This window comes from Perkinsus marinus (genome assembly GCF_000006405.1).
Source record: "Perkinsus marinus ATCC 50983 genomic scaffold scf_1104296935302, whole genome shotgun sequence".
NCBI classification, from domain to species: Eukaryota; Perkinsozoa; order Perkinsida; family Perkinsidae; genus Perkinsus; species Perkinsus marinus.
The window spans coordinates 426,562-451,317 of record NW_003214508.1 but is presented as its reverse complement, the minus strand read 5'-3'; the positions used below and the strand labels follow the sequence as shown (position 1 = coordinate 451,317).

Here is a 24,756-nt window from a genome sequence, read left to right as displayed (position 1 = left end):
TAAAGTACATTTTCTAGCAATTTTCACCATCGTCTTGGTAGAGCACACATCGTCGATGAAACATTACATTTCGACTCATGGCAGTTTGAACTACAGGTACGAATGACATTTCCTCACTTTTATTCATCCATTCCACGTTTTTTCATAAAAAAAAATTCCCGAAAAATCCAAAAATTCTACCAAATTTCACACTAAGATGATTGCGCGTGTTCGGATGATAATAACGTGACTCTATGCATGCTCGAATCTTCCATAACGATTTCATCACGACTCTCCGTATAAGCCTACTATACACATGAACACAGTAGTACAGTCAGAATCGGTAATATTGCGGTAGAGGATCTTGGTGTCCTCACTGATTGGAGAAAGGGGGCATGTAGTGCGTGTTCGAGTTCGAGACTTCCCCTATGGAGGGCAGTGTGAGAAAATATGCACATGGTCAACTACATGTGTTGATGAAAATATGAAAATTTTGGGGAAATTTTGGGAAATCCATGTTGGTTTCTATACACTTCTCCTCCTCGCATTCATGTGTGAACTTGCATGATTAGTGAGGAAACTCCCGAGCTCAGCTGAGGAAAGCGATTACATATTTTCCAACACCGGTGCAACGAGCTCCCAATACGTAACGCGGGTGATCGGAATATCTCTAGTCGGATCTAAGACTACTGCTAACGTCCCTGAGAACTCCATATTGGATGAGGTTGGATCTGTTCAGTTTGTACATTAGATTTGTTCCGGCTTGTTGTCGTTGTTGCTCCCTCGAGGCCAACATGCTTCCGGGCCATCGTGAACTCCGTACTCGCCAATGTGAGCCGACAAAGCTCCTATCTGTCATAAACTCGGAGAAAGATTTACGCGAGGTGGAGGTAGGCCGACACTCTTCTCACCTTATTTGTCTACTGCGTGCCTTTACTGGAAACATACTCCTTGAAGTGGATCAATTTTTCTCACCTTCAACGATTGCCGGGAAACAATTGTACCAATAACCTATCCTTGATGAACTCTGACAGAATCGAATCGTCGCTGTCCTTTGCAAAGAGGCAATTTTGTATCGGACCGCGGCCGTGTTCAGTCCGAGAGCGACAAGAAGGTCTTCACCGCAGCAGAGCTCATTGAAGCGGGTCTGCAAGAGCCCCCGCCGGCTATGTTTTACGAGCCGGGATCGGAAGAGTTGGCGGAGTTTCTGGGAAATCAAGCAGATGGAACACCGTCTGATAACGTCCCTGGTAATATCTTTGTCGAAGTAGGTTGAGGAGTAGGAAGCGTTATGAATGAATTAATCTGTACTTCGGCGAGAGATGGTATGGTTTCTTTCGCCGTAATCGGTGAGGAACGCATAATCGGCTTAGGTAAACGACACCATTCGAATGAGAGGCAGATCATCACGCCATACTCGGCCGTTGAGGAGATAGACCTATCATCATGGGGAATAAATACAAAGCCGAGAGCACTGCTCATAGGGTGAGTGCGTGTCACCATTGTGTGCTGTGATCGAGCTAGAAACGCTCGTAATGTTCTCGGTGTGAAGTGCTGATGTTATGGTAGGAGTCAATGGGACACAGCAGCCACGTCAGTTGAAGAGCGTTGTCGGCGGCAACCGCGATGGTTGAACCAAGAAGTTGGATCCGCGTAATACTGGTACATCCAGAGGGATGGCTTCTGGTATCATTCTGCCTCAGGACGGTTATAGACGAGGCTGGGCTCGATGAACTTGACATCAGAGGTGAGCTGTAACTACAACGCAATCTAGATCTGGTATTTTCTCAGCGCCGTTCTTACATTACGATGCTACCCAAGACGATCTTGATTTCATTACCACTTGGAATGCCTCTAATGAGCCTTCTATCACTGTCGATGAGCTCCTTATCGCTTTTGATAGCTGGGAGAAGAGAACTCTGGACGTGAGGAATACACATGTGAGTACCGATCTAATGATCTTGGCAGGCGCCTCCGATTGACCAGACTGCTGCTATGCAGTGTCTCGAGAGTAGGGTCATAGGAACTGATTCGGACCTGCCGGCCCCCAAGGTCCTCAATGCACTCTACCAACGCTGGAAGGACGTAGTACCGTCTATGTGTGTGAGGGGTGAACTGCCTTGGGCAGGCCCGGGTTGCCAACGAGGGCAAGCCCTTACTGCGGCAGCTTTGGGCTGTTGGGCAAAAGCACACCGATCCACCGCCTCCCTCTAGGGGCCATCGTAGGTGGCGTTACTGATAATCTTATTTTATGGTGATTGCTAGGTGCTATGTGGATTATTCAGAATCGAATAGCATCTGGTGCGGGAGGCAGTTCAGCTCAGAAAATGAAGTTACGAAGACCCAGACGGAACACGCGTGAACTGATGACTAAGGTAATTCAGCATGGAGTGGTATATGCGGTTTGATGATGGATTTCACTGCCCAGTTGGATTTGGTGGTGGACGACTGGAATAAGATGCGTAATCTTATAAGTCTGGTCAGTGAGCGTGAGGAGCTCAGAAGGTGGCTGAGTGAGGTTAGTGTATCGGCGCAAAGGACGGTTCGAGAGGGCCGCGGGGTAAGTTTGGGACGCAGTGTTGGGGAAAAAGGTTGGCTTTCCTCGGCTGAGTTCAGCAGTTTCCTCACTAGTTATAGAAGTTTTCGAGTAGAAATGTACGAAAATCAACAATAATCTCCTAAAAATTTTCCTCAGAATTTCCATATTGTCACCGACACATGTGAGTGTTGACCATCGCGAGTTCGATTGCGTGTTGTTAGGGCAGCGAGAGAGGCGGCGATTGGGGAATTCTGCGGAATCAGATCAGGGGGTATGGACATTCTGGATGAGAAAGTGTGATGGATTTGCTCTCGGGTGAAGGTACTATGCTACGCACGAGATCGAGCGACAAATTCGGACGAGGACGGAGCATTTCGATGCGATGGACGCACTGCATGGGCGGAAGCGGAAGTCAACGGCAATTACATCCGATACTTCAGTGGGTTGAAAAGGCTTTTGCGAAATTGGAGATCTATGATATCATTTTAGGAGAGCGAAATGTCAACTACGGAGTCACCAGCCCCGACCACGACGGCTCCTAGTAGTAAAAAGGGGGCAGCAGCGCTTGACAGGCTGCCCTCACCTGAGCTCAACCCCAACGTTGATTACATCATTAAGATAAGGCGTCGTATAGGCAGGGACAGGCGAGAATATCTAGACAGGTAATGAGCACACCTGAGATGTACGTCAAAGGCTTCGGAAATGCAACATGCAGTACCATCGAGTAGCATTTAAATTTAAACTATATACCAATTTTTTGGCGACCGTAGTGCTCATCGATCGCGTTCGCTCTGTCTACAGTACGCGCCATCAAAATAATGCGTTTCGTGTCACCAACATAACTAGACGAAAATTTTTGTCGGGAATTTTTTCCGTGACATATTTAGAGAATGTAGTAGTGATAGGAAAGTTTATATACAAAATTTCCGCTGAAAAGTTATGTCGGTGAGACGAAACAAACTCTTGAGATCGAGCGTATTGTAATATTCATTCGTTAATAACGTTAATGTTAATAATGTATTAATAATGTTTATTATGGTTATTGTTATATTTTTTTGTTAATAATGTATTGATAATGTTTATTATGGTCATTGTTATCTTTTTTTCTCAGGGCTATCATCCCTAGGGAGCTCGCTCAAGCCACGGAGCAAAGTGACGGGCCAGTGATAGTCGATCCAGTATCGGGAATGTGAGCGAACTCGAGCCACTATACGACTACGGATGGTTCTTGCAGGCCTTATGATCCAGACCCATCAGTGTTGGGGTATACCCCTCCACCCTGGTTTGGCCCGGGGGTTGGAGCTCCGGGCATGACCGTATGCCCCCCAGGGGCACTAGGGTTGTCCCCGTCCTGTGCGTCCGGAGATCTGCAACGAGTTGTGGATTTCTATAGGGAAATTGACAGGTGAGCGTTGGTGGCATTTGGAGTGGCTTGGATGGTATGGTTTCGTGACAGACCGGAACTGTCTGGACTAGGGAACGCCGAGATGAACACTTCCGCGATTGCATATGATTATCTTGATCGTCTTTATGAAGTGACCAAGCTGAATCATGAGACCGTCTGCGGTGGTACCTTGGGCACGCAGACTGCGGCTGATCTACGGTTGCGCAATACGAGGTGAGGGATGGAGTTTTGGTGGGGTCTATTGGTGATCCTTAGCAACTACCTAAGTGGGGGACATCGCACACAAGAGCTCCTGGCTGAAGAATGTGAGAGGATTCATCAATGGATAACGGACGCTTGGCGTGCATCTCGTATATTGAAAAATAAGGCGCGTATAGGAGAGCCCTTGGGGTGGTCCGGTCGACCACAGAACGCAGCAAATGCACAACCACATTTAACGCAAGGTGGGGGGAAAGTACGTCCGCAAGGACTTAACGTATCACAGCACCAATAGCGATTGCGGTTACAACGCATTCAGTGAATGTGTTCTATTCAAGAGCTATATTATGTACATTATCGTGGTTATGTACTTTTTGAGAAAACCGTTGAAGTTATCGCAAACTACTACTACGAGTGTTGAGTTAGAGTCTGTGGCTTTGGTGGTACGTAGGAGCGATCTGGACAAAGCTCAGTGAATGGTTACCATGTATGGCTCATCATCATCTCCTTTTTCATCATAATATTTCGTTTCCTTCGGAGTCGCCAATAAACGGTAAACGGGAGCTTATGGATTTGTCACTGGATCGAAAACTCACTCGTGGCTTGAAAACGTTGATGGTGGTGGTGATACGGAGCAACAGTATTCAGCACTAGTATATAACCGCCGGAATTGTACAACATGAGTTGATGAGTGAAACAGTATCCTTCTCGGAACGGGGTACTGCTGATGGAAGTGGGATTGTATAATGTCAGTGGCACTTGCTAGGGCGCATGGGAGAGTACTGGGATAGCGTTGGAGCCGTTTGATGGTAGTATTTCAGGTCCATTCACAACTACAATGCATGGAGTGTCGCCGCTGAAGACATGTTTCCACCATAGTAGTCATTGCACTTCGGACACCTGTATGGGGGTGTTGCTCTCAGGAGGTGATTGGAACACTTCATCGTTGGGGTCGCTCACTTGGCCGAAGATGGCGGTATGTATGGCCCTCGCGGGCTTGGCTGGGGGGACGGCAGCTTGCTGTTGTTGTATGCGACGGAGCTCGAGACAGCACGGCGTTCAAGTGGGTTGTCTCTGCGTGCTTTGCTGGGCGTATGAGGCCCATGCGATTCAGTTTAGTGCGTTATAGTACTATATAGTGACATGTGCTTTGTAACTTTACAGATTCATTTTACATCATGAGGATCTCAGTCAGTTCACGTATTGACAGGAACGTATATACGAATGTGTTGGTGATAATATGAAAATTTAGATGAAATTTTGGGAAATTTTCATTGGTTTCTGTGCACGTCAATCTGAATTCGTATGTAAACTTTTATGGTCAGTGTGGCAACTCCCAAGCTCAGCTGAGAAAAGCGAAAATATATTTCAACACTGTTCGTCATCTCATCTGAGCCTTGTCGGAATTCCAATTTTTAATACTACTGAAATAGTAAATTTTCGAATTTACCCCTTAAAAAAATACCTTCCTTAGCCTGGATGATTTCAACTCGTATTCTCGAGTATTTGTGGTAGGCGAGTGAGCATTTACAATTCCTAGCGGCAGAGCAGGGCACAGGAGCATTGCTACTTCCGCCGATACGATCCAGTGGGAGAGCCATGACCTACAGGGCAAGGGCATGGTGAACGGTATAAACTGGTCTTGTCCATTACTAGGTTGTTCGCAATCGTAGTCCGGGTAGTCAGGCCGAAGACCCCGTATAGAGATCATCATCTGTATGCACGGTGACGTAGTGGATCTTCGTTACAGGGCATACAATACACCTTGTGTGTGTATATAGGCGGAGCGAAGCAAAGTTCTCTCTTTATGAGTGTTAAATCCCATGCGAGTGTGAGATCAATGGATGACAATGCAGCATGAAGTGTGCTCTCCCGTAGTTATCAACAGTTACAGTTTTTCACAACTCTGTTGAGTACACTGGACGGTCGTCAGTGTGGGTCTATTGGGAAAGAGCCATGCCGCATCTTGTTGAAGAATGCATTCCCAATGCATTTGGTGTATTCATGTGTAATACCTCTCAGAAATCCTGGAAATGTTAGGGTGCGAAGCACTTACGTCACAAAAATTATGTGTTTGCGTGCTGTTGTGTACACAAATGCTAAATTGGACAAGTGATCATGATTATAAACCATAACGGTAAAATACCCTGCGGAAATTAATGCACTATCCCTATTTCCTATGGCGATATCGATGCCATTAAACTGTGCATTTAGAGTCTCCCAACTCGTTTGTTATATCAGCAGTGCTGATGCATGACTAGTATTGGAATTTACGTTTGCACTCCTCAGCTGAGTTGAGGAGTTTCTTCGCTCATTATACATTCGGTTTCGCGTAAACCACTCGTCTCCTTTGCAAGTCCCGTCCGTCTTACTCCCAGGCTGGCCCGGAACTGCCAGGCCCGCCTCGTGTACGCGTGCGCATTCGTATGACTTGAATGACTTTGTCCTCTTCATCTCCATAAGACCCGTTAAGGCACGGGGCTGGAATCGTAACAGGGAAACTGAGCCGCCGTAGCGATCCGTGACGTAATTCTGTCCATCTATAGGACACACATCTATAACGGTGATAAGTCTTGTGAGGTTCCTCACTAGTATTAAGGTTTCATATCATATCACTGGGATAGAATATCAGTGATATGTGCATATTGTGGTATCTGATTTTGAACACCGATTAGAAAGGACAGGGTATTGCAGCACTTTTTTGAACTACTGACATTTGCACTTACTGCGTTCGTAAGGACTCCTACAGACTTCAATAGTGATCTGGTTCTTCTTGCTTGGTAATGAAAGTTGCAACAATATGCACCCTGGTCCTTCGCAGTGTCGAGGGGTGCCTGGTCGTGAGTGCCCACTTGGCTATTTGCAGCCTTCTATTGTCATCTCTATGTTGACCACCCATGGTGCCTCTATCTGTCTGGGTACCCTGGCCCGGGGATGGCCTGCTGTAGCACGTCTAGCTACTACCACTACTACCCGCAGCATTATCACGGATACTCACGAACGGATGACGGCTATACAAACCATGAAGGTGATCCCCTGTAAAAATGCATTCGCGATTAGTGTATTAGGACCCGGGCGAGCTGCTAGCATACTACGCGAGTCATGCGGATATGGACGCCCGTTCACTGGAGTCGACACTGCGCGCCTTGGGCCGTGCCACCAACCAGAGCCTGGTTCAGAGTGTCATCAACGACGAACGCTTTCACAGGCTGCTTACCTCGATAACTACCAAGCTGGAGGTGGGCCGCGCCGCAGAAATGACTGTGGAAGGATTGTTCTATTTCATAGAGTCTCGATGCGAGATCCATCGCGCGTATGGCTAACGCCCTTGGACTGTTCCCCAGCAGGAGCAGTCCAGAGATGTTGGAGTGCGCACAGACCATATGCGAAGTGGCAGTTAAAAGAACGAACGCATTCAGGTTGGTTCGGTCCATCGGGATGATCGATTACATACTGTTGGTGTTTCAGTCCGTCCTCGTTAGCATCACTTGCGTTGGGCCTGGCAGTGCGAGGAGTGCAGACCCCCAAGTTGGTCGAGTTTGTGAGGATGGAGACTATGAAGAGTTTACAAGTAGGGACGGCTACTGGTTCAAGTAGAGGGCGAATTTCAACCCTCAGGATTTCGATCCGGGCCAGATGTGCAACATTTTGGAGGCTTATCGTCGGTGGAACGTCTTCAATAGAGAGCTGGTCGATAACGTGGTCGAACGAATGACTGATGAAGTCGACAGGTGGGGGGGGGAGACGGAGAATATATGCTCGCCCTCAATCAGCTGAGTTTTTTCAGTAAATTTGGAAATTTACACACTTTTTAGAGGAAAAAAATTGCCAACACACGTAGTTGAGAAAATTTACCTATTTTTCAGGTTAAAAAAGTTTCACATGTGCGAATTCTTTCGTAATTTAGGTTTACTGGTAGGGACGTGGTGCTTGCCCTAAACGTGATGTCCAAATTGGCTTTGGCGAGGTAGTATTACGAGCAGGTTCGCTCGATATGTATTTCTATGGGAGATATGTCATGGATCAACTTTGCATCTTTCTCAGAGGATTCCTCCTGCGCCGACTCACGGGTCTCGCCTTCGACAATCTGCCTCAATTCACCGCCTCGCAACTGGTTCAGATTATGTCTAGTTTGGCCAAGTTACGGTATGCACCTCTACATGGGTGACTCATTCGGTAGTGTCACCATAGGTTCCTCACGACGCCGGCTGCCGACGACATAGTTGATGCTATTGGAAAGAGCAAGCATAACCTGCCTACCACTCAAGTGGCACTTCCTGACCGTCCTCGTGACGTAGTGATCATCACTTAGGTCAGCGAAGTCCTCTTCGCGTTAGCGCTGTCGGGCTATGAGGGCTCAGAGACGACGATGCAAAAGTTCATCACGCAGTACATGAAGGTGATCTCTTACTGCCTACCATTGTAGTAGGTTCTTCCGCTTAGGCATTGGACTCTTCCTATGTGACGCTGTCCTCGCTTACGGACGTAGCCTGGGCCCTGTGCTTTTCCCTTACTGATGATACAAGTAGGCTCGAGGACGGTGTGCTGTTGGTGTGGAACGGCGAATGTATAGGCGCTCTGGCAGAGGTCGTCAGGAGAATCTATGAGATGCCGGCTCCTAAGAGTAGGGCGATACTGTTGAAAATGCACGAGGTGTGGACTGACCTTGTTGTTGTTGGCAGTAGCTTAGCCTTGTCCCGGTGTAGGTGCATAATTCGTTGATTCATGAGTATCCAGGAATAGCCAAGAAGCATCAAGTGCCGACAGCGTGGCTCACCTCGATGGAGGAGAACGACAAGATGGACCAGGATAAGTAGTATTAGTCTTATCAATAGAAAGCATTTTTCGCTCAACAGCTTCACTAGAGTTTGGATGAATGTCTGATCTCCTCAGGAATTTATCAACTACATCACTACAATATGATTATTAGCACATCGTTTGGAGTGGAAGTTCATAATACACATGAAAAATTCCCTCATAATTTCCTTCTTGTCACCAAAGCGCATCCCTTGTGCATGACCTCCCTGACTGCATTTAATGGAGGCCTCTGTTTGTGGAGCCCAAAATGGTCCATTTTAAATGGACGTCACTATCTGGGTATAGTTGCTCATGCCCTTCAGGACCGACTCGTCCCGTCTCCACGCTGAGGTGTTGACCCTCCTTGACAATGTCAAAGGAACCCATGGTGTCCGCTCTCGGCTGTCCGTTGAGAGGAACGTTCCGATTGGTATGGTATGTAATAGCCTGGTCAGTGAAAGCCTTGTTGTATAGGTCCGTATCATGTGGATTTCTTTGATGCGGCTACAGGACTGGTCATCGATATAGACACTCCCAGCAGGCCGACCTCTAGGTGGGCTCGCTCTGTCCAGGGTAGTGGACGTGTTTTGGTATCAGGAAAATGAGGCATCGTCACATCAAGCTGTTGCCTAATACGACGTATAAGACTATGACTATAAACTACTGGTGAGCATGAGGATCCCGGTGTGTCTGTCAGGAGTTGTTGTTGTTGTTGTAGGGATTGGAGACGACATAGTAGGAAAGAGGAGGAACAGATGGGCTATTTGAAGGCTCTAGTGAAGGAGGCTTTAGAAGGCCCGACAACTGAGCAATTGTAGAGGCTATTGATGTTTCGGAGTAATTACGAATCTCATGTTTCTGGTACACACCGTGTTCAATGCGTTAATCTCAGTTTCGGATGGGGCTGGGAATGTTGTATAACACACGTTCAGAATCATCAACCAAATCTGCTATGGGGGACGACGGCCATGACGTGAATGAGCCAGGCAGGCTCACCGCGAATAGAATACTCGCCACACTCTGTATGTCTCATCTTCTTGAGCTTCCTATCTATTTCATGCTGAGGTGCATCCTGCGAATTGTTACGGTTGTATGACATGAGGATTAGCCCTATCTAGCGAGCGATCCTAGTGACACTGACGTGATATGTTTTGATACATTCGCAGGCATGGATCCTGATTGCATGGAATTGGTTGCAAGAAGGCACATTTACCTTTTATCACACCAATTGCGATCAACGCAGAGGAGCATAAGCAAGACACCGAACTTGTGCAGATTCACCAATGACTTGCTGCATCACGAAAGGTGTTCATTGAGAAATTACTCCCCTGCCGACTTCGTCAACCCAAAGCCCGATTGTTACGAGAAACTAGAAGAGTGTCTTGTAACGATGAATAAAACAATGACACACAATCAGCATGACTTGTCGAACTGAGGGTCCTCATCGGGATCAATGGGAGCAATCATCACCACGGCGTTGGGCATAAGACCCATATCCTAAAACCGAATCATCAGGGACCATGGCTACACAATGGAGGCTCACTTTCAGTGTTTTATCGCGTTGGCCGCGAAGTTTGGTCACAGGGAACGCTGTGCTGAGCTCAAAGTATCTTAGAGAGATTAATGGATAGTAAACAGATGAATTCCGAAGGTACCCAAGGCTGTCCTCCTGGTCGACCTCCTCTTCTCCTTGCGCGGAGTCATCAACACAAACATCAGCCCAGTCGTACAAGTCGCCCACAGTGGCATCAGCCAGGAATTTCCGATCAAAACGCTGAAGTCAGATAAGTCATGTGTTAAAACATCCCTGCCGCCTTACCTTCCCGCTTGGCATCTTGAGGACGATATGGGCACTGCTTTCACCGGCTCCTGGCTGTACCATCGCCTCCACTCGTTGCCGCGCTTTGTCCCTCCGCTGCAGTATTCTTTGTGTCCGATCCATCTCCTCCTCAGCCTCCCTCTTGGCCCCTATAGTGTGCATTACCCTCCCACTGGTAATGACCACTACCACTTACTTTCTTCGGCCTCTCTACGGTTTCGCTCCGCCTCTCTATCCTGGGCCAAGGCCTCCTGGTACCTGACACCTCAGCCATCTAGACCCACTACTAGCTGAGCATTACTCCTCATCCTGTTGTTGTCTGAGCTCGCGGTCCATCTGTTGCTGAAGCCTCGTCGCTTCAACTCTACTTCGCATCTAAGCCCATCACATGATAGTCTCCACCTATACATGGGCTGACCTCGTTCTGGTCCTCTACGCATTTCAACAACATCCCCGTAACTTGCTCTACAGAACATGCACTATCGCCTTGCAGTACTCCGCTTACTCTGCAAGGGCATAGTCAAAGGTAGTGATAGTCGACCTACCGTAGTTCCGAATCGGGCTCGACGGCAGTATGCAAACCCGTGGTGGATCCTCCGGGCATCCTGGGCATCAAGGCGCAAAGATAAGGGAAGCTTCGGGCACGCATCACCTGGGAATGTCTGGGTGTAATTTCGTGGCGCGCGACAAATCCTACCCTATATGCTAAAGAATAGCCCTGCATGGTGCTGCAATCAACACCCCAGAAGACAAAGTTCTCGTCCAGTAACTAGGCAAAACAAGAAGCCGTCGTCATCCGTGGTGACACCAGCATTACTTCCCGAACAGTTGAGTCACCCTGAAGGACTTCCGACTTGAACTTCTGCGTCGCCTCTGCGTAATGTGGCCCCGAGTTGTGCAGATAAACGAAGAGAAACTTAGTCGATCGCTGGGCTGTGGTGAGGGCCTGAGGGGAACTCAATTCTCCAAATCCGACCGGCGGGAAGACTAAGTTGAAGCGGTAGTACTTGTGAAAATGTACCCTCAAAAAACCGAGGGTGTGGTCTCGAGTTGGCATCCTTTTCCAACCAGTCGTTGAAGTCGTATACCGCACCTCCACCAAATCCAGATGCGAAGAAGCTCCAGAAGCCCTGTAGACCACAATGCTGAACAACACCAAGTCCTTGACCTACCTTAAAACATGATCCAAGAAAACCAAAGCATTTCTGGAAGAACGAGGCCACGGCTGAGATGAGTGTCCGCCACCACGGCCGTTGGAAGCCTCTAGTAGGGTCCTCTTGCTGGCCACCCAGAAGTGGTGTAGTAAGGGTTGGATCTAAGCCCAATGAGATAGTCCACATCGCAGTCCGTAGAATCATCATAATACCAGTTGGTTGCCTGGCCGGGGCCATGGTCCTCCTTGTAGGGGTGTGGTCCGGTCTGGTATACCCTGTTGCTGTTGCCGGCATGCTACTTGAAGAAGAGCTGCTGACCAACAGCAGTGGTCCCAACATAAGGAAAATCAAAAACCCATATAGTACCTAGGCTGCTGAGCTTCCTCCTCCTCCTCATTGTTGGCCAGATGTAAAGTAACGGCCCTTTCAACATCATAATCACAGACTTCCAGCAACTGCCTGGCCCGGTCGGCCGAGACGTTGGCTATCTCGGCCACCTGCGCCACTGCAGTGTCGTGTTCATTCGCTGCGACCATTAACTTTTCGAAACTACATCATTCCATCACCCATGACGTGACCAACCCGTCCACTTACTTTAAACACAATCTCAACAGGATGGCCCACAACAGAAACGAGAGTACCGGAAATGCTACCGTTGGTAATACGAGGGAATACCAGTAGGACAGACCAGCCATCAGTGTCCATATTCAGTGATAGTGGTAGTAGTGGTTATTTTCAATAAATTACAATGGGAAAAATGGTGAAGTCCAACATCATCATCATCACTCGGCCATCTGATGGGCCTTGGCCTTGAGTTCCTCAGCCTCATGCCGCTGCATCGTGTCCACATCACCCTCGTAATGGGCCAACTTCCAGTTGAGTATAGTATCAGCCAAGCCCTTAGTCAGCTTATTAGCACCTATACAGAGAATGACCACGACGGACCACCTACTACCATCCTTACCGGACCCGAAGACCGAAGCCTGGTAGGCCAGGACCAATTTACTCATCTGTCTGCCAGAGAACCCCTCGGTCCTACGGGCCACCTCATCGAGGTAAGCGGAATCGATGCTTGGGTCGACCTAATGACCGTAGTGGCCCTACCGCACCCCCTTCAACTACTTACCTCAATAACCTTGCCGGCCTTGGTAGGCTGGCGGATGTACTCGTCCATGAACAGATCAAGCATCTGGCGTCGTTGGTCAAACTCGGGTAAGGGGAACTCGAACTGCTCATCCACACGATCGAGGACAGCACGGTCCAGCACCTGCCAGGGACCGATAGAGGCATAGACCACCGCTTCGCTCCGCCGGCCGTCCAATTACCTCTCGGACGTTCGTAGCAAGGACCACCATAAACTTGTCATTCTCAGTACCAGTGTGAGCCAGGAAGGCCGACAACACGTTACGTGTGTCCTCAGACATGTTACCTAGGAAACCACAAACTCCCTTTCTATGTGAGAGGTGATGACACTACTCGAGCTCGACATGCGGCCGCGCCTTAGGAAGGCATCAGCCTCATCTATGAATAGGATGAGGCCCTTCTTGCTGGTGTTGGCCCATGCAAAGAGACGATTCATCTCGTCAACCTGATCGCCACAATAGTAGACCTCCAAGTACTGAGCCAACCTACCGCGTCCTTCCCAAGCGGACCAACATCACCACCGGTCATGATAGCGTAGTCCAGACCCGACTGGCGGGCCAGTGTACGGGCAAAGAGGGTCTTACCAGTGCCTACACAAGGGGGAAGTGCCATCACCGAGGACTACCCTTCTAGACTTACCCGGAGGACCATAAAGCATAAGGTGACGGAAAGGAGTACCATTCTTCTTGGCATTGATAATAGAGTTGGTGGTCCACTGTAGACGTTCGGCCAACTCCTGCTGTAATACGATCTTCTCCAGCATGTTGGTGGTGGCGGGCCGGCCCAAACCTGACCACGAATATGGGATCATCATGACCAGCAGCTTGATCCTCTTACCAAGGGCTCTACTCCACGACTTGCGACTAGTCTCACGGACCAGCGGGGGCTTGCCCAACCTCTTTTCCAAGAGGTTTCCAGCAACCTTGGTGCCGGCCTTAGCGGTGTAGATACCGAGGGCCACTGCGGTCAGACCCGTGACCAAAGCCGTCATCTTGGTTTTATCATCGAGCAACGCTCGGAAACCCGAGCCTGCCCAATAATCATACCACTCCTTTGGATAATCCCGAGTCAATTACCCAGAGAACCCAGTGTGGCATTGATAGTATCCAACTTGGTCTTGCGCTCCTCAGCCGCCTTAGCGCGCATTGATCTCAAATGGACCTATATTAACACATTGACCATTAAGATCTCATGAGCCCGTGGTCCTACATCAACATTCTCACGTTCCTGTTTGATGCGACCATCGGCCTCAGCCTGAGCCCGTGCCACGTCATTGTCCCGCTGTAGCTTCATTTGCTGAACACACAGGCACCGAATCTTCTACCCAGAGTGGAGCAGCTCCCTGAGCACCTCAATCAGCGTTCGACGTCGGGACTCCTCAACTTCGACGTCGTTCTTCTTACGAATTTCTTCTTGCCTATTGGGGATCGGCTCGATGAAAAAAGGCGGAGCGAAGGATGTATGGTACTACCTCAAAAATTGTTGGTGCTGCTGGGCCAACCAGTCCTCGTTCTGCTTCTGTTGGTCAGCTAATTTCTTCTGATAAAGTTCCGACTCCAACTGAGCCTTATACCTGACCAACATCCCCCCCTGAGGCCACCTCAGCCCAGGGCCAACCTACTGTGAGGTCCTCCGTTCCTGGTCCTGTTGCTCAGCGATGGTCTTGCGCTTCTCCTCAGCTTCAACCTGACAATATGGTCCACCCAATAGGCCCACGGTCCTAGTACCTGAGCCCTTTGAAGGCCCATCTGTGTCCGCTGGGTCTGAGCCCTCTCGACTTCGGTTTGGTATTCTTTCTGTTTGCTCTGTTCCTGTAGCTTGATAATCTCAAAAGCCTTGCTAGCGTTGGGCGAGGAATCCAACTCCTTCAAGGCCTTGGCACCTACCATAGACCACTACAGTCAACATCCCATCCATCCCAACGGCTTACCTCTTTCTAAAGCGGTCGGATCGAACTTTCCTGAGATCGCATCAGTGGTGGGGTCGCCACTGCTCGAGGACCCGCTAGAGCCAGCAGCAGCAGCCACTGCAGCTGAGGGCTTCTTACTACCGGATGATGATGGGAAGAACATTTACTACTACTGAACTACCATCAGAAAGACTCCACTGAGAGGTAGTACTCTACCTAAGATGTGGTATAATATTGAACCACTCCAACTGTTCATTGGCTAAGCCAAGCGGACGACAACAGTATTACTGTTACAGTACAGAAGCCTCACTCGCGACGGAGCGCCGGATCCTGTCAGTATACAATCCCAATGGCCCACTAGTACACCATTTCAGAAACACGCTCCCCAACCCTATGACCGAGCATTGCTCGCTGAGTCTGATGGGGTTCCTCATGCCAAATGACTATCGCGCGCGCCATTATGATCGATATCTTTCAAGATCTGTTGCAATACTAATGCAGCATCACCCTTCCCTCGAGCTCATGTCAACTTTGGTTTACCACAAGGAGAGCCTGTACCGACCCCAGCGGACTTCACGCCATCTGCGGCCAAGCGTGAATGGCTGTTGGTCGTCAGGATATGACCACGCGGGAGTATCCGAATGCGGCAGTCCGAACTCAACTGTCTCCTGAGCAAAGCTTATGAAGTTACTACTAATGAGAAACCTTCAAACTATGTAGACCCTCTCATCAACCATGAAAGCCCCGCCAGGCGGGCATGAAAGGGCCGTTATAATAATGGCTGTTGGTCGTCAGGACAAGACCACGCGGGGGTACCCGAGTGCGGCGGTTCAAACTCAAATGTCTCCTAAGCAAGCTTTCTATGAAGTAGTACTACTAATGAGAAACCTTCGAACTACTGAGAGTCTCTCATCAACCATTAAAGCCCCGCCAGGCGTGCATGAATGGGCCGTTATTATAATTTCGTCTCTGAGTAACCATGAGGTGTCTGCCTGTGTGAAACAAAGAAATCCACCCTCAAACGGCACATATTGTTATACTGGGCTGAGGACAGTCTGGAAGCTTTCCTATTCCGACTCTGATGAATTGAACACCTTTCATCACTAATTCGTAGGGAAAGACCTATAGACTCTGACTCATGGTAATTCTTATCCACCAATCTAACGCCCTGTTCCGATCAAGCGCGCTGTAAACGACATTACGTATCATAATCAATGGAACCGAGACGGTACTCCTCAAACAGACTCTTAGCCCTTTTACAGAGGCACTCACAAAGCAAACAATGGTTAGTGCTCGTCAATAGAGAGGGATATTATAACTACTGCGAGAAGCCTTCAGACCCTCGAGGATACTCCTCCGAAAATCCGTCACCATACCTTCTAGGAGCGTTATCGTGTTGTAGTTATAAAGCTAATGCAAGTTGCACGATCTAGTTGGATGAGAATTACTATGGCCAGCAGACACTATTGTGTTTCCAATAGGAACTCTCTGTCATCTCTACGAGTTCGTTGATTCGTTTTTTAACATCAGTACGAAAGACTAATATATAAACCTACTCCGCACAGTGGAGCTCAGTTATATTGGGTAAATACATCATCACTTGCGTATCATTCAAGGTCAAGTAATCCGGAATAATCTTTGCGCATCCACCGCAGCACCCACTATAGCTAAAATCGATCAGAATGGCGTGCGCTTTTAACTGCCAACCCCGCTGTACTCCATCGATCATCCTCTTCTTCAAGAGTGCTTCCAAGCCTATCCGCCATGGATTCCAACCAACCCAAGCTTGCTAAGGTCGAGAAGGTCATCGGACGTACCGGCTCTCGTGGTGGCGTCACTCAGGTAGTACTCGCTGTGCTGGTATTCACACATTTGCTTCACTTGTGAGCGATGGGATCTTGACCGATTCGAGGAGGGTTAATGAGACTATTAGGATGATGATTAATATTTCGCCCCTATCTGAGCTCCTGCAGTGCGGAGAGCATACCACTTATTAGTCTTTTTGACTGACTCAATAGTATCAACCCTCTCCGTTGTTATTCAATGAACTCGCGTGGTAGTCATTGTTGTCTGTTGTAGGTGCGCGTTCAGTTCATGGTCGAGACTGCCCCCGAGCTCGCTGGCCGTTCCCTCGTACGTAACGTCAAGGGCCCCGTCCGTCAGGGCGATATCCTTTCTCTGCTCGAAACTGAACGTGAGGCCCGCAGACTTCGATAAGTTTCGGCTACAACCATTGAGAAGAAGTTACTATTACCACCACTGGATGGGTTCGGAAGATTGATCACTCTTGGTTGAACGGATACATTTAATAGTTGTGTTATTACTATCTAATGGGAAGGGTATTTTCTACTATTTTTCTTACTCTGAGAAACTCGGAAAACTGTGATTTTACAGACAACAGTAAGGACGGCGTGGTTAAGCATGAGTGTCTCCCAAAGGGGAATTAGGGACAAGGATGATGATGATGCTTGCCAATGTTACATGTTGAATGGTCATCTGGTACGTGTAGGATAAGACATAATGTTAATGCTCGATCTATAGCCATTGCTGGATGGCCGATAGCCTCTGGTCCCCACTCGAGTACTGAAAAATGATGATGATCCTGATCTGAGATGCGTCGCTGCTACTACTACACAGGGGGGCTTATAAAGTCGTGTTCGTACTCTAGTTCATCTCGAGCATCATGACTGGTAAATCTTCGGCGTAGTGGCGTGCCTGAGGTGTGCCTGCCGAGATCGATCCAAGGGAATGCTCACGTGAAGTTTGATGAGACCTCGCCGGGCCATAACCTGCCGGGTCACCATCCATACCTAACAGCACCACCCTCTAGCGCAGCTACTGAGCTGATCTGAACACTACTTGTCGGAGGTGGTAGTTTCCTTGTATGTGACGGTTGACTGTTCCCTCGTTGATGGTCGGGATAAGAGTAGCCATTTACTCCACTTATATGCCTATCGCGGCCATAGTAGTCCCTGCGAAGTCCACGCTCAAATCAACGATCGGCTTGGCGGCCTTACTTGTCCATGGACTGTTGTTGTTGTGGTGGTAGGTTGTAGTAGTTGTTCCCGGCCTGAGGTATCCTTGGTAAAACCACAGTAGAAGGGTTCACGGGCTTGGTTTTAGTCATCTTGTTTAGTTTACTAATGTGTAGGATACTGCATGGGGGCCGCCCGTTGATTATCTGAAAATCCTATTCGCGCTAATACCCAAGGTAGAAGCGGAATACTACTACTACTACTACTACTACTACTACTACTACTACTACTACTACTACTACTGCTACTACTACTACCTGTGTACTGGTGTTGCAAACTAAGCGGAGATCTAAATCCGACTGGTGGTTGAGTAAGTCTTTCAACCTCAGATGGAGTAGTTCATGCTCATTGATGAGCTCATGTACGGACGGGGACTAAGTGAAGGACCTTACCACCATGGTCAAATCCATACCACACCTCTTTGAATTTAACACTCTTAACATGTATATCCCTGTCCCTGAGCCTAAGGCAAGCTTGTCGCTCTATTGGACCATCACCCAGAGACACCACGCTGTCCACATCGGCACCTCCGCATTCCCTGAGTAGTGAACATTAGGCAAGCTCTTAGGCAGCCGCACAGACTTAGCAAAAGCATCGAGTTTCCATGTGCTCATGAGGGCACTGACGGGCCTAGCAAAGAGAGGTACACTCTCTACGAAGGGTACTAGGGCGGGCATGAACTGTTGGCAAGAGGCCTCCACCCATCCTGGGGCCGCATTGGTTATTATCATCAACTAAGGAGGAGAAGACTAATGGGCGCTTAGAAGGTCCAAGACCAGCCCCACCTGACCATATTTGGCCGCTATATCTAGTGTAGAGAGTACACTGTCACTGAGGGCGTCAAGGGCTCTCATATGACCTGCTGGAATATGTTCAAATGCTGGTGATGCTTTGGCTTTCCCTTAGTACATGGTTTGAGCCTCATACCACCCGAGTCCAGTTGGTGTTGCCTTTCCAACCAGGTCGTCGGCAGTATAGTGTCATCCCAGTCGAAGACTATTATAGTATTGCTACCATCACTTCTCCTATTCGTCTTATCACGCGACGGTAACTGACCATGAGCATAACACCAGGACCAACCAGTGTAAGCAGTTTTCATTACCTCAGCCGAACCCGACAGCCGTCGCTGTTGACCGGCCTCTGAAGTGGGAGCTGGCCCTTGAAAGGATTGCTGACGTGATGGTGCTGATGTGACCGATTTATGGTACCCACTACTCCCGCCCCATGGCCCGTACTGGGACGGGGGGCTATAGGGCATACAAGCGACACAAGGACAATGCAAACTCCAATGGAACAAACACCATTGTTATCATTGACAACCCGAGTAATACTTCATCCAATAGAAACAGTAGAATTAACGTTTATGAACAGTTCACGTTGGTAGTAGTGGCAAAAGTCTACTTGGATGAACGATGCTTCTTTTTAGACCTTCCCAATAGCTTCATACCATCCGTTTTCAAATCAACACCATCGTCAGGCCCAGTCAGGCCCAGCCTCTTGTCCAAGTTGCTGACCTTAGATTTCGAGATGGCCGGTTTCCTCGACCGCTTCAACTGCTTCTTCCGCTCAATACGGGCGTCCATGAGCTGAGTCATAGCCTTAGTCTTCTTGAATTCTGGATGGGTCGGGTCAATAGCAAAGGCAGTATCATCGTACATCTTGGAGAAACGAGGATCATTCACATTAACCTAAGCCAACACACGACATTTGCCATGCCATACTGGTGTAGAGGGTACATCCATGTCTTTGGCCTTAGCCTCTGGGCCTTCCTCAGATTCCTTATGCCCAGTGATAAGCTCAAGCTCCTCCCTTCGGTGACCGGCCTCAGCCTTAGACGATTTCGCATCCTCCTCCTCTGCGGTCATCTACAACAACACCACCACTGGAGACGGACCAAACCTCCCCTTTCATCCCCGTACTCTAGCCTCGAGCCTCTTCTCTCGCTTCGCCTTATCCTTCTGTCGCCTCTTCTCTAAGTACTGCTCCCAAGGGCTCTTCTTCTCAGCAGCAGCCAATCCAGCATGCCCAAGATGACCGCTTTCCTTCAACGCTGATGCCCTAGCCTCCACCTCCTCCGCAAGAGCTTGAGTCGTGGTATTCACCTTAAACGTCATTTCGCCTGATACAAAACTATTCCTATCTGACACCGTCACCCCCCTCCCCCTACCAGCAGTGGGGTCCTCCTTCTCTGTAGAGGCCGGTGCAGCTTCATCGTCGTCATCACTGAGCTCCCCTCCCAATAACTGTTTCCTATAATCCTCTACATTATCCTCGTTCAAGTCCGAGTCCTCATCAGAGGAAGCAAGGTAACTACCATACCAGTCCCCATCGAAGCCATGGGACTTTCCTACGCATCCAGATCGATCTCAGCGATGTCCTCCGGGGTCAACTTCTTGGACAGGAAGCGCCTCTCGGGAGCGGGCTCATCCCAGGCACACTTGGCACTCGTGTGGGACTGGGCTTGCTGGTTGTCGCCTGATCAAAGACGGTGCTGCTCTTGACGAGAGGCCCGATCAAGGTAAAATGGATATCCATTCGATCGACCACGCATGGTACTGGTCCTACGAGGATTCCGAGGAAGTCCTTGTTGGTTTTCTGTACACTACTTAGTCGTATATAAAATGTTGAGAAAACCAGGCATATTCAAACACTAGACACCATTCCCCATCCTTACTGCTGCCCTTCTGGTACTTCTTGGGCATCTCAGTGCAAGTACTCGTAGGGGCGTGAGGGAATTCTTCCAGTTCATCCGGAACAAATCTCAAGTCCATCATCATCGAGCAGAAGGAAGCTCCGATACCATCCAGCTCTACAAAGAGTAAACCTCTTCCTCCTCCCTACACCCACTCAATAGTTCGTCACCATTATATACGAGCTCTCCAGTATCCACACTATCAAACTCCGCAATAGCATAGTAGTACTTCGTTCTCTGACGTTGGTACCTACGACGAGGCTCTACCACCTCCTCGTACAGGAGCAATACTTCCGCAATGCAAGCTGTGCTAAATGGGCCTTCGGGTCGGCAACTTCCTTTGCCTTCTTGAGCCTCTCCTCCTCCATATCAGGTTCCTTATCGGTATCACTGGCACTAGACTCACCCGCGTCCAGCTGAGCATTGATGATGCACCCCCGTGGTAGTAGCCATAGAGGCCCTACCTCCTCTATGTCGGAGTCTAGCACAGGTCCTCGGACCTTCTCAACCTTTAATCGCTTCAAACCGTAATCAGACGGGAATATCTATGGATATGCGAAATCGATCAAAGATTCATTTCCAGCCCGCTTTGGTACTACCCTAACGCGCTCAACTTTCCGAGACGCGCCCCCAGCGACATTCTTCTGAGTTGAGTCTAGGAAGGTCTGGAACATTACGAAGATATCCTGAGCCTCTACTTCATCCCAGTTCAGCCCAAGGACCTGGGAGATGATGTATGTGGACAGGAGATGGCCGCATCAGCCTACTGCTAATCGGCGACTGGCATCCCCCTGGGCCTCCTTGGTGTCATCCTCGTCCCCATAGGACCATACGTTAGCTTTTTGCGCTTCTTCGCTGAGAGATGGTATAATCTTATGACCACGTCGTGATCCACATTCCTACTTGTATTTATTCCATTCAACTTCACTGGCGGCTTCCTCATCGGAACCTGTTGGAAACAATCCCTCCCTGAATTTCGTGGCGCGTGAAGGTGCTCCATAACTACGACAGAGCCCCCTTAACCGTTTTCTCCAGTATACTACTAGAATCATCATCACTATCACTGGAGACTTCGTTCCACACAAAGCCACTGCCCGTAACGCCCCGTCTCCTCTCATCCTCCTCATCGGCGTCCCTGTCACCAATCTCCTTGTCCGTAGCGTAGAATCGCTTCATATCACCTCCGGCCGAGAACTGCAACAACAACAACCACAGCATTTATAGCGACTACTCCACTGCGACTATTGTTGCAGTCACCACCTCTACACCTACTACCTTCTTATCCGTCAACACTTTCGAGAAGCGATCATCCAGTTGGACCTTTCGTACGGCCATAGGGACCTTATTGAACCGCGCGGTATCCATCACGAATCTGTCAGAGGTTCCTCATTACATTTTGAGGCCCTACCCGTCACTACCTCTCATCCTTATCCTCATCAGCTGCCTTTGACGTCGCCGTCTTCACGACACTACTATTGCTTTTCGGGCCCTCACTAGCCCTACGGTCAGCAATGCCCTTGCCCTTCTTAGGGTTGGACTTCTTGTTGGCTGGAGCCATCACGGTAAGACACCGGAAAAAGTGGTAAACTATTCCACTCTCATCATAGAATAATCGCGCGCGCCAATCTAATCGATTATCAGCGCAGTTTGATTTAGTAACGGCAATCCTTCGCTTCACCATCAGCACCATGTCATTCGATGCCGCTCGAATGGTAAAGGACTTCGAGAAGACCTCTAGTGATGTTTCTGGTAGGGACTAGCTTGTCTCGGCCTATACATTTTCCTCTACTTCTCTGCGCGCGACAAATGAGGTTAATCCCCCATCGCAACGGGACTTTGCTGATCTGAATAGTCTCGCTTCAACTCTTGATATCAGTTGTTAATTGTCTCAGTGATCAAGCAGAAGCTGAACGGTATCCACGGCAAGCTGAACACGATGAAGACGAATATCGAAACGGCCTCGAAGCGGACCTCATCTGTATCCGACAGTGAGGACCCTAAGATACTACCACAATCACATCGATTTCTATCAGAGCAACGAATATCACATATCCAGGATATTATTAGGAAGCATTTGAAGGCCGTGACAGATGCAACTCCTGCTGCCGAGACCGCTGGTAAGGGCCTGTAGTCAGCACTGCTCTTCGGGGCCCCTGTTCTTTCAGCGATGTTGATTCAGGGAAAGATCCCAAGAGTTGAGACGAGGTTCGCCTTGGCCTCTAGAGGAGAACACTATATAAGACTTCGACGACGAGGGCGATGATATCTTCCTATGTGTATACATGAACATCCTTTATGTTGTTGGTCTTCACTATTAGCCTTCTCGTGTTGTCAATGACTCTAGATATAGAAGTTCCCAGTAACGGCTAAGCACCTCTGTGCTGTGGTATAGCCCGTCTTCCTTAGGGCTCAAAGGAGTACCCAAACGTACCGATGCTACAAGTTGTAGCCTACAACCAACACATCCTCCGAGGAACGTGGAGGGCAGCTATAATGAGGCTAAAGGATCTCTGAAGTATTCGGCCGGCTAAGACAAGGGTTGGTACTACTGACCCCGATCCCCCACTGAGGACGGCAGCCATCCCGTCCCCTCCTCAAGCGCGGCATGAGGGCTTATCCAGGTGTACCGGACGATCACATGGAGAGCCTCTGAGAACTACTTTGGGGGAAAATATCGTGGCTGTGGTTCTGGTATAAAATTCAGCCGACCTCAGCGTTCGAGGCCCTCTCTAGGTGGTAGCGGGCCGTGTTACATGAGAGCGAATGAAGAAGCCCATAAGAGCAATGGCGTATTCCATCCAGTTGACCGAATCGTCCACACTGAACTGACTGTGAATAAGGAGACGAAGTGATCGTGAAGTGCAGCTATGTAGAAGATGAAGGTATATACTTGTTGTGGATAGAAGTAGTAGGTTTATGAATACAACTTACACATCCAAAACCTTATATATACCTGCTCTAGCGTCACGCTGAAGTGGCACAGCTAAAACAAAATTCAGAGACAGATAGTTGTGATACAGGGATAATCACTATACTATCTTATATACTAACTGTTCCCATGGAGCTCAGGGTGAGGGACGGGCGAGGAGGAGGAGAAGGTCTCTCATAAATGAGAGTCTCATTTAGTGACAGGATCGGCCTGATGGCCGACGAGTGGGCCCAAGGAGCTGCTAGAATGGCCCTAGGATGGGTATAGGCAGCTCGGATACGATACTGTAGAGATGAACAGGTTATTTCGCACAGTGTGGACTGTTGGGAGTATGTAAGACGGAGAGACGAGCAGCCAGCATCAATTTAACCTGCCCATGAACCTCCGAGCAGCCCTCTATCCCGATAGGCACGACTGGCAATATCCGAGGAATGAGGAAGTAATAACCCACGCAGTGCTGACCTTTCCTATGCATTAACTTGTTTCAAAAAGCGTTCAACAGTAAGAATCAGAACTCCGGACCTCGGTGGGATGTCAGCAGATTAGAGGCGCCATTGAATACATTCCTAGTCGAGTCGATAATTTCTAATAGGAGATTTATATTCCTCCTCCGCCTCCTCGACCAGTGCAATACTATAGGTTGATGGCAACAACATAGTTGAATCATACTTCATAGCAAACACGAGTCAGTCAGCTTCACAATGAAACACACAAAATTGGAATAGTGACATTTTGAGAAATACCACAACTGCATAGTGAACAACAGCGGCGGCAGCAGTCTTGTCATCATCGTTTTCGTTGTTGTCAACGTATACTTTTGGGCTAGTCCGAAAATATCCAACTCGGGTATAATGAAGGGAACGAATAATAATAATAAAAGGCCATTGAGGCCTAATTCTCGTTATCCAAATTATTGATAGAAACGAGTCTTACGGCCAGCAGTGGAGTTCAAGGAGCTGCCCGAATACCGGCTAGAGGAAACCCGCGTCGAAGCTGAGGCTTCGCACGCCATGTCAACCAGCGCTCTCACAGTACGGCGCTTCGAATTCATTCGGGCTCCGACTCGATCGTACAAGTGTTCGAGTTGGTGCCTATCACGGGACCGACGGCCGTCAAGTAGAGCAGGTAGTTGCTGGGCATAAAAGTCCACAAATGTA

The 24,756-nt window shown here is 48.8% G+C and overlaps 8 protein-coding genes across 8 annotated transcripts in view; 3 read left to right on the top strand and 5 right to left on the bottom strand.

The window, feature by feature from the left end:
• Positions 1-721: 721 nt before the first annotated feature.
• Pmar_PMAR003419 (hypothetical protein) lies at positions 722-9,736 on the top strand (the record flags this gene model as incomplete). The annotated part of the gene is made up of 35 exons (XM_002784119.1): positions 722-869; positions 1,076-1,229; positions 1,353-1,464; positions 1,549-1,632; positions 1,683-1,726; positions 1,771-1,904; positions 1,948-2,064; positions 2,108-2,201; positions 2,245-2,354; positions 2,408-2,539; positions 2,740-2,789; positions 2,840-2,957; positions 3,008-3,180; positions 3,630-3,707; positions 3,753-3,923; positions 3,975-4,136; positions 4,179-4,377; positions 5,045-5,184; positions 5,662-5,743; positions 6,988-7,149; positions 7,190-7,360; positions 7,410-7,540; positions 7,590-7,692; positions 7,740-7,852; positions 8,029-8,088; positions 8,166-8,267; positions 8,313-8,388; positions 8,434-8,520; positions 8,565-8,646; positions 8,695-8,774; positions 8,828-8,934; positions 9,242-9,348; positions 9,393-9,471; positions 9,516-9,584; positions 9,637-9,736. Exons 1-35 carry the CDS (start codon positions 774-776, stop codon positions 9,734-9,736), a joined length of 3,879 nt encoding a protein of 1,292 aa, XP_002784165.1. The 5' UTR covers positions 722-773.
• Positions 9,737-10,314: 578 nt separating this feature from the next.
• Pmar_PMAR003418 (UBX domain-containing protein, putative) lies at positions 10,315-12,596 on the bottom strand (the record flags this gene model as incomplete). Its single annotated transcript, XM_002784118.1, has 14 exons — positions 10,315-10,415; positions 10,462-10,528; positions 10,574-10,692; positions 10,738-10,886; positions 10,934-10,995; positions 11,039-11,112; positions 11,156-11,243; positions 11,283-11,389; positions 11,435-11,506; positions 11,555-11,683; positions 11,745-11,867; positions 11,910-12,186; positions 12,258-12,388; positions 12,486-12,596. The coding sequence occupies 14 exons, from the start codon at positions 12,594-12,596 to the stop codon at positions 10,332-10,334; spliced, it is 1,593 nt and encodes a 530-aa protein (XP_002784164.1). The 3' UTR covers positions 10,315-10,331.
• Positions 12,597-12,673: 77 nt separating this feature from the next.
• On the bottom strand, positions 12,674-15,106 carry Pmar_PMAR003417 (26S proteosome regulatory subunit, putative; the record flags this gene model as incomplete). Its single annotated transcript, XM_002784117.1, has 14 exons — positions 12,674-12,810; positions 12,856-12,973; positions 13,018-13,158; positions 13,217-13,320; positions 13,368-13,479; positions 13,524-13,624; positions 13,674-14,063; positions 14,111-14,195; positions 14,244-14,330; positions 14,385-14,451; positions 14,506-14,607; positions 14,656-14,720; positions 14,762-14,916; positions 14,965-15,106. 14 exons carry the CDS (start codon positions 15,104-15,106, stop codon positions 12,674-12,676), a joined length of 1,806 nt encoding a protein of 601 aa, XP_002784163.1.
• A 1,585-nt stretch (positions 15,107-16,691) lies between these two features.
• On the top strand, positions 16,692-17,241 carry Pmar_PMAR003416 (40S ribosomal protein S28, putative). The gene is made up of 2 exons (XM_002784116.1): positions 16,692-16,785; positions 17,023-17,241. Exons 1-2 carry the CDS (start codon positions 16,708-16,710, stop codon positions 17,158-17,160), a joined length of 216 nt encoding a protein of 71 aa, XP_002784162.1. The 5' UTR covers positions 16,692-16,707; the 3' UTR covers positions 17,161-17,241.
• A 715-nt stretch (positions 17,242-17,956) lies between these two features.
• On the bottom strand, positions 17,957-19,077 carry Pmar_PMAR003415 (apicomplexan-conserved protein, putative; the record flags this gene model as incomplete). Its single annotated transcript, XM_002784115.1, has 5 exons — positions 17,957-18,124; positions 18,236-18,352; positions 18,396-18,516; positions 18,561-18,712; positions 18,838-19,077. The coding sequence occupies 5 exons, from the start codon at positions 19,075-19,077 to the stop codon at positions 17,957-17,959; spliced, it is 798 nt and encodes a 265-aa protein (XP_002784161.1).
• Positions 19,078-19,375: 298 nt separating this feature from the next.
• On the bottom strand, positions 19,376-22,228 carry Pmar_PMAR003414 (Pre-rRNA-processing protein ESF1, putative; the record flags this gene model as incomplete). The annotated part of the gene is made up of 14 exons (XM_002784114.1): positions 19,376-19,666; positions 19,700-19,843; positions 19,898-20,288; positions 20,330-20,453; positions 20,653-20,787; positions 20,841-20,920; positions 20,962-21,086; positions 21,135-21,215; positions 21,297-21,392; positions 21,438-21,525; positions 21,574-21,619; positions 21,711-21,864; positions 21,946-22,042; positions 22,089-22,228. 14 exons carry the CDS (start codon positions 22,226-22,228, stop codon positions 19,376-19,378), a joined length of 1,992 nt encoding a protein of 663 aa, XP_002784160.1.
• A 130-nt stretch (positions 22,229-22,358) lies between these two features.
• On the top strand, positions 22,359-22,801 carry Pmar_PMAR003413 (hypothetical protein; the record flags this gene model as incomplete). The annotated part of the gene is made up of 3 exons (XM_002784113.1): positions 22,359-22,419; positions 22,563-22,658; positions 22,704-22,801. The coding sequence occupies 3 exons, from the start codon at positions 22,359-22,361 to the stop codon at positions 22,799-22,801; spliced, it is 255 nt and encodes an 84-aa protein (XP_002784159.1).
• A 796-nt stretch (positions 22,802-23,597) lies between these two features.
• Positions 23,598-24,756, bottom strand: part of Pmar_PMAR003412 (hypothetical protein) — a gene marked incomplete at both ends in the record, with an annotated part of 1,751 nt that continues 592 nt past the window's right edge. The window contains one exon of the mRNA XM_002784112.1: positions 23,598-23,639. Coding sequence (XP_002784158.1) covers positions 23,598-23,639 — 42 coding nt within the window. The remainder of the gene's footprint in view (positions 23,640-24,756) is intronic.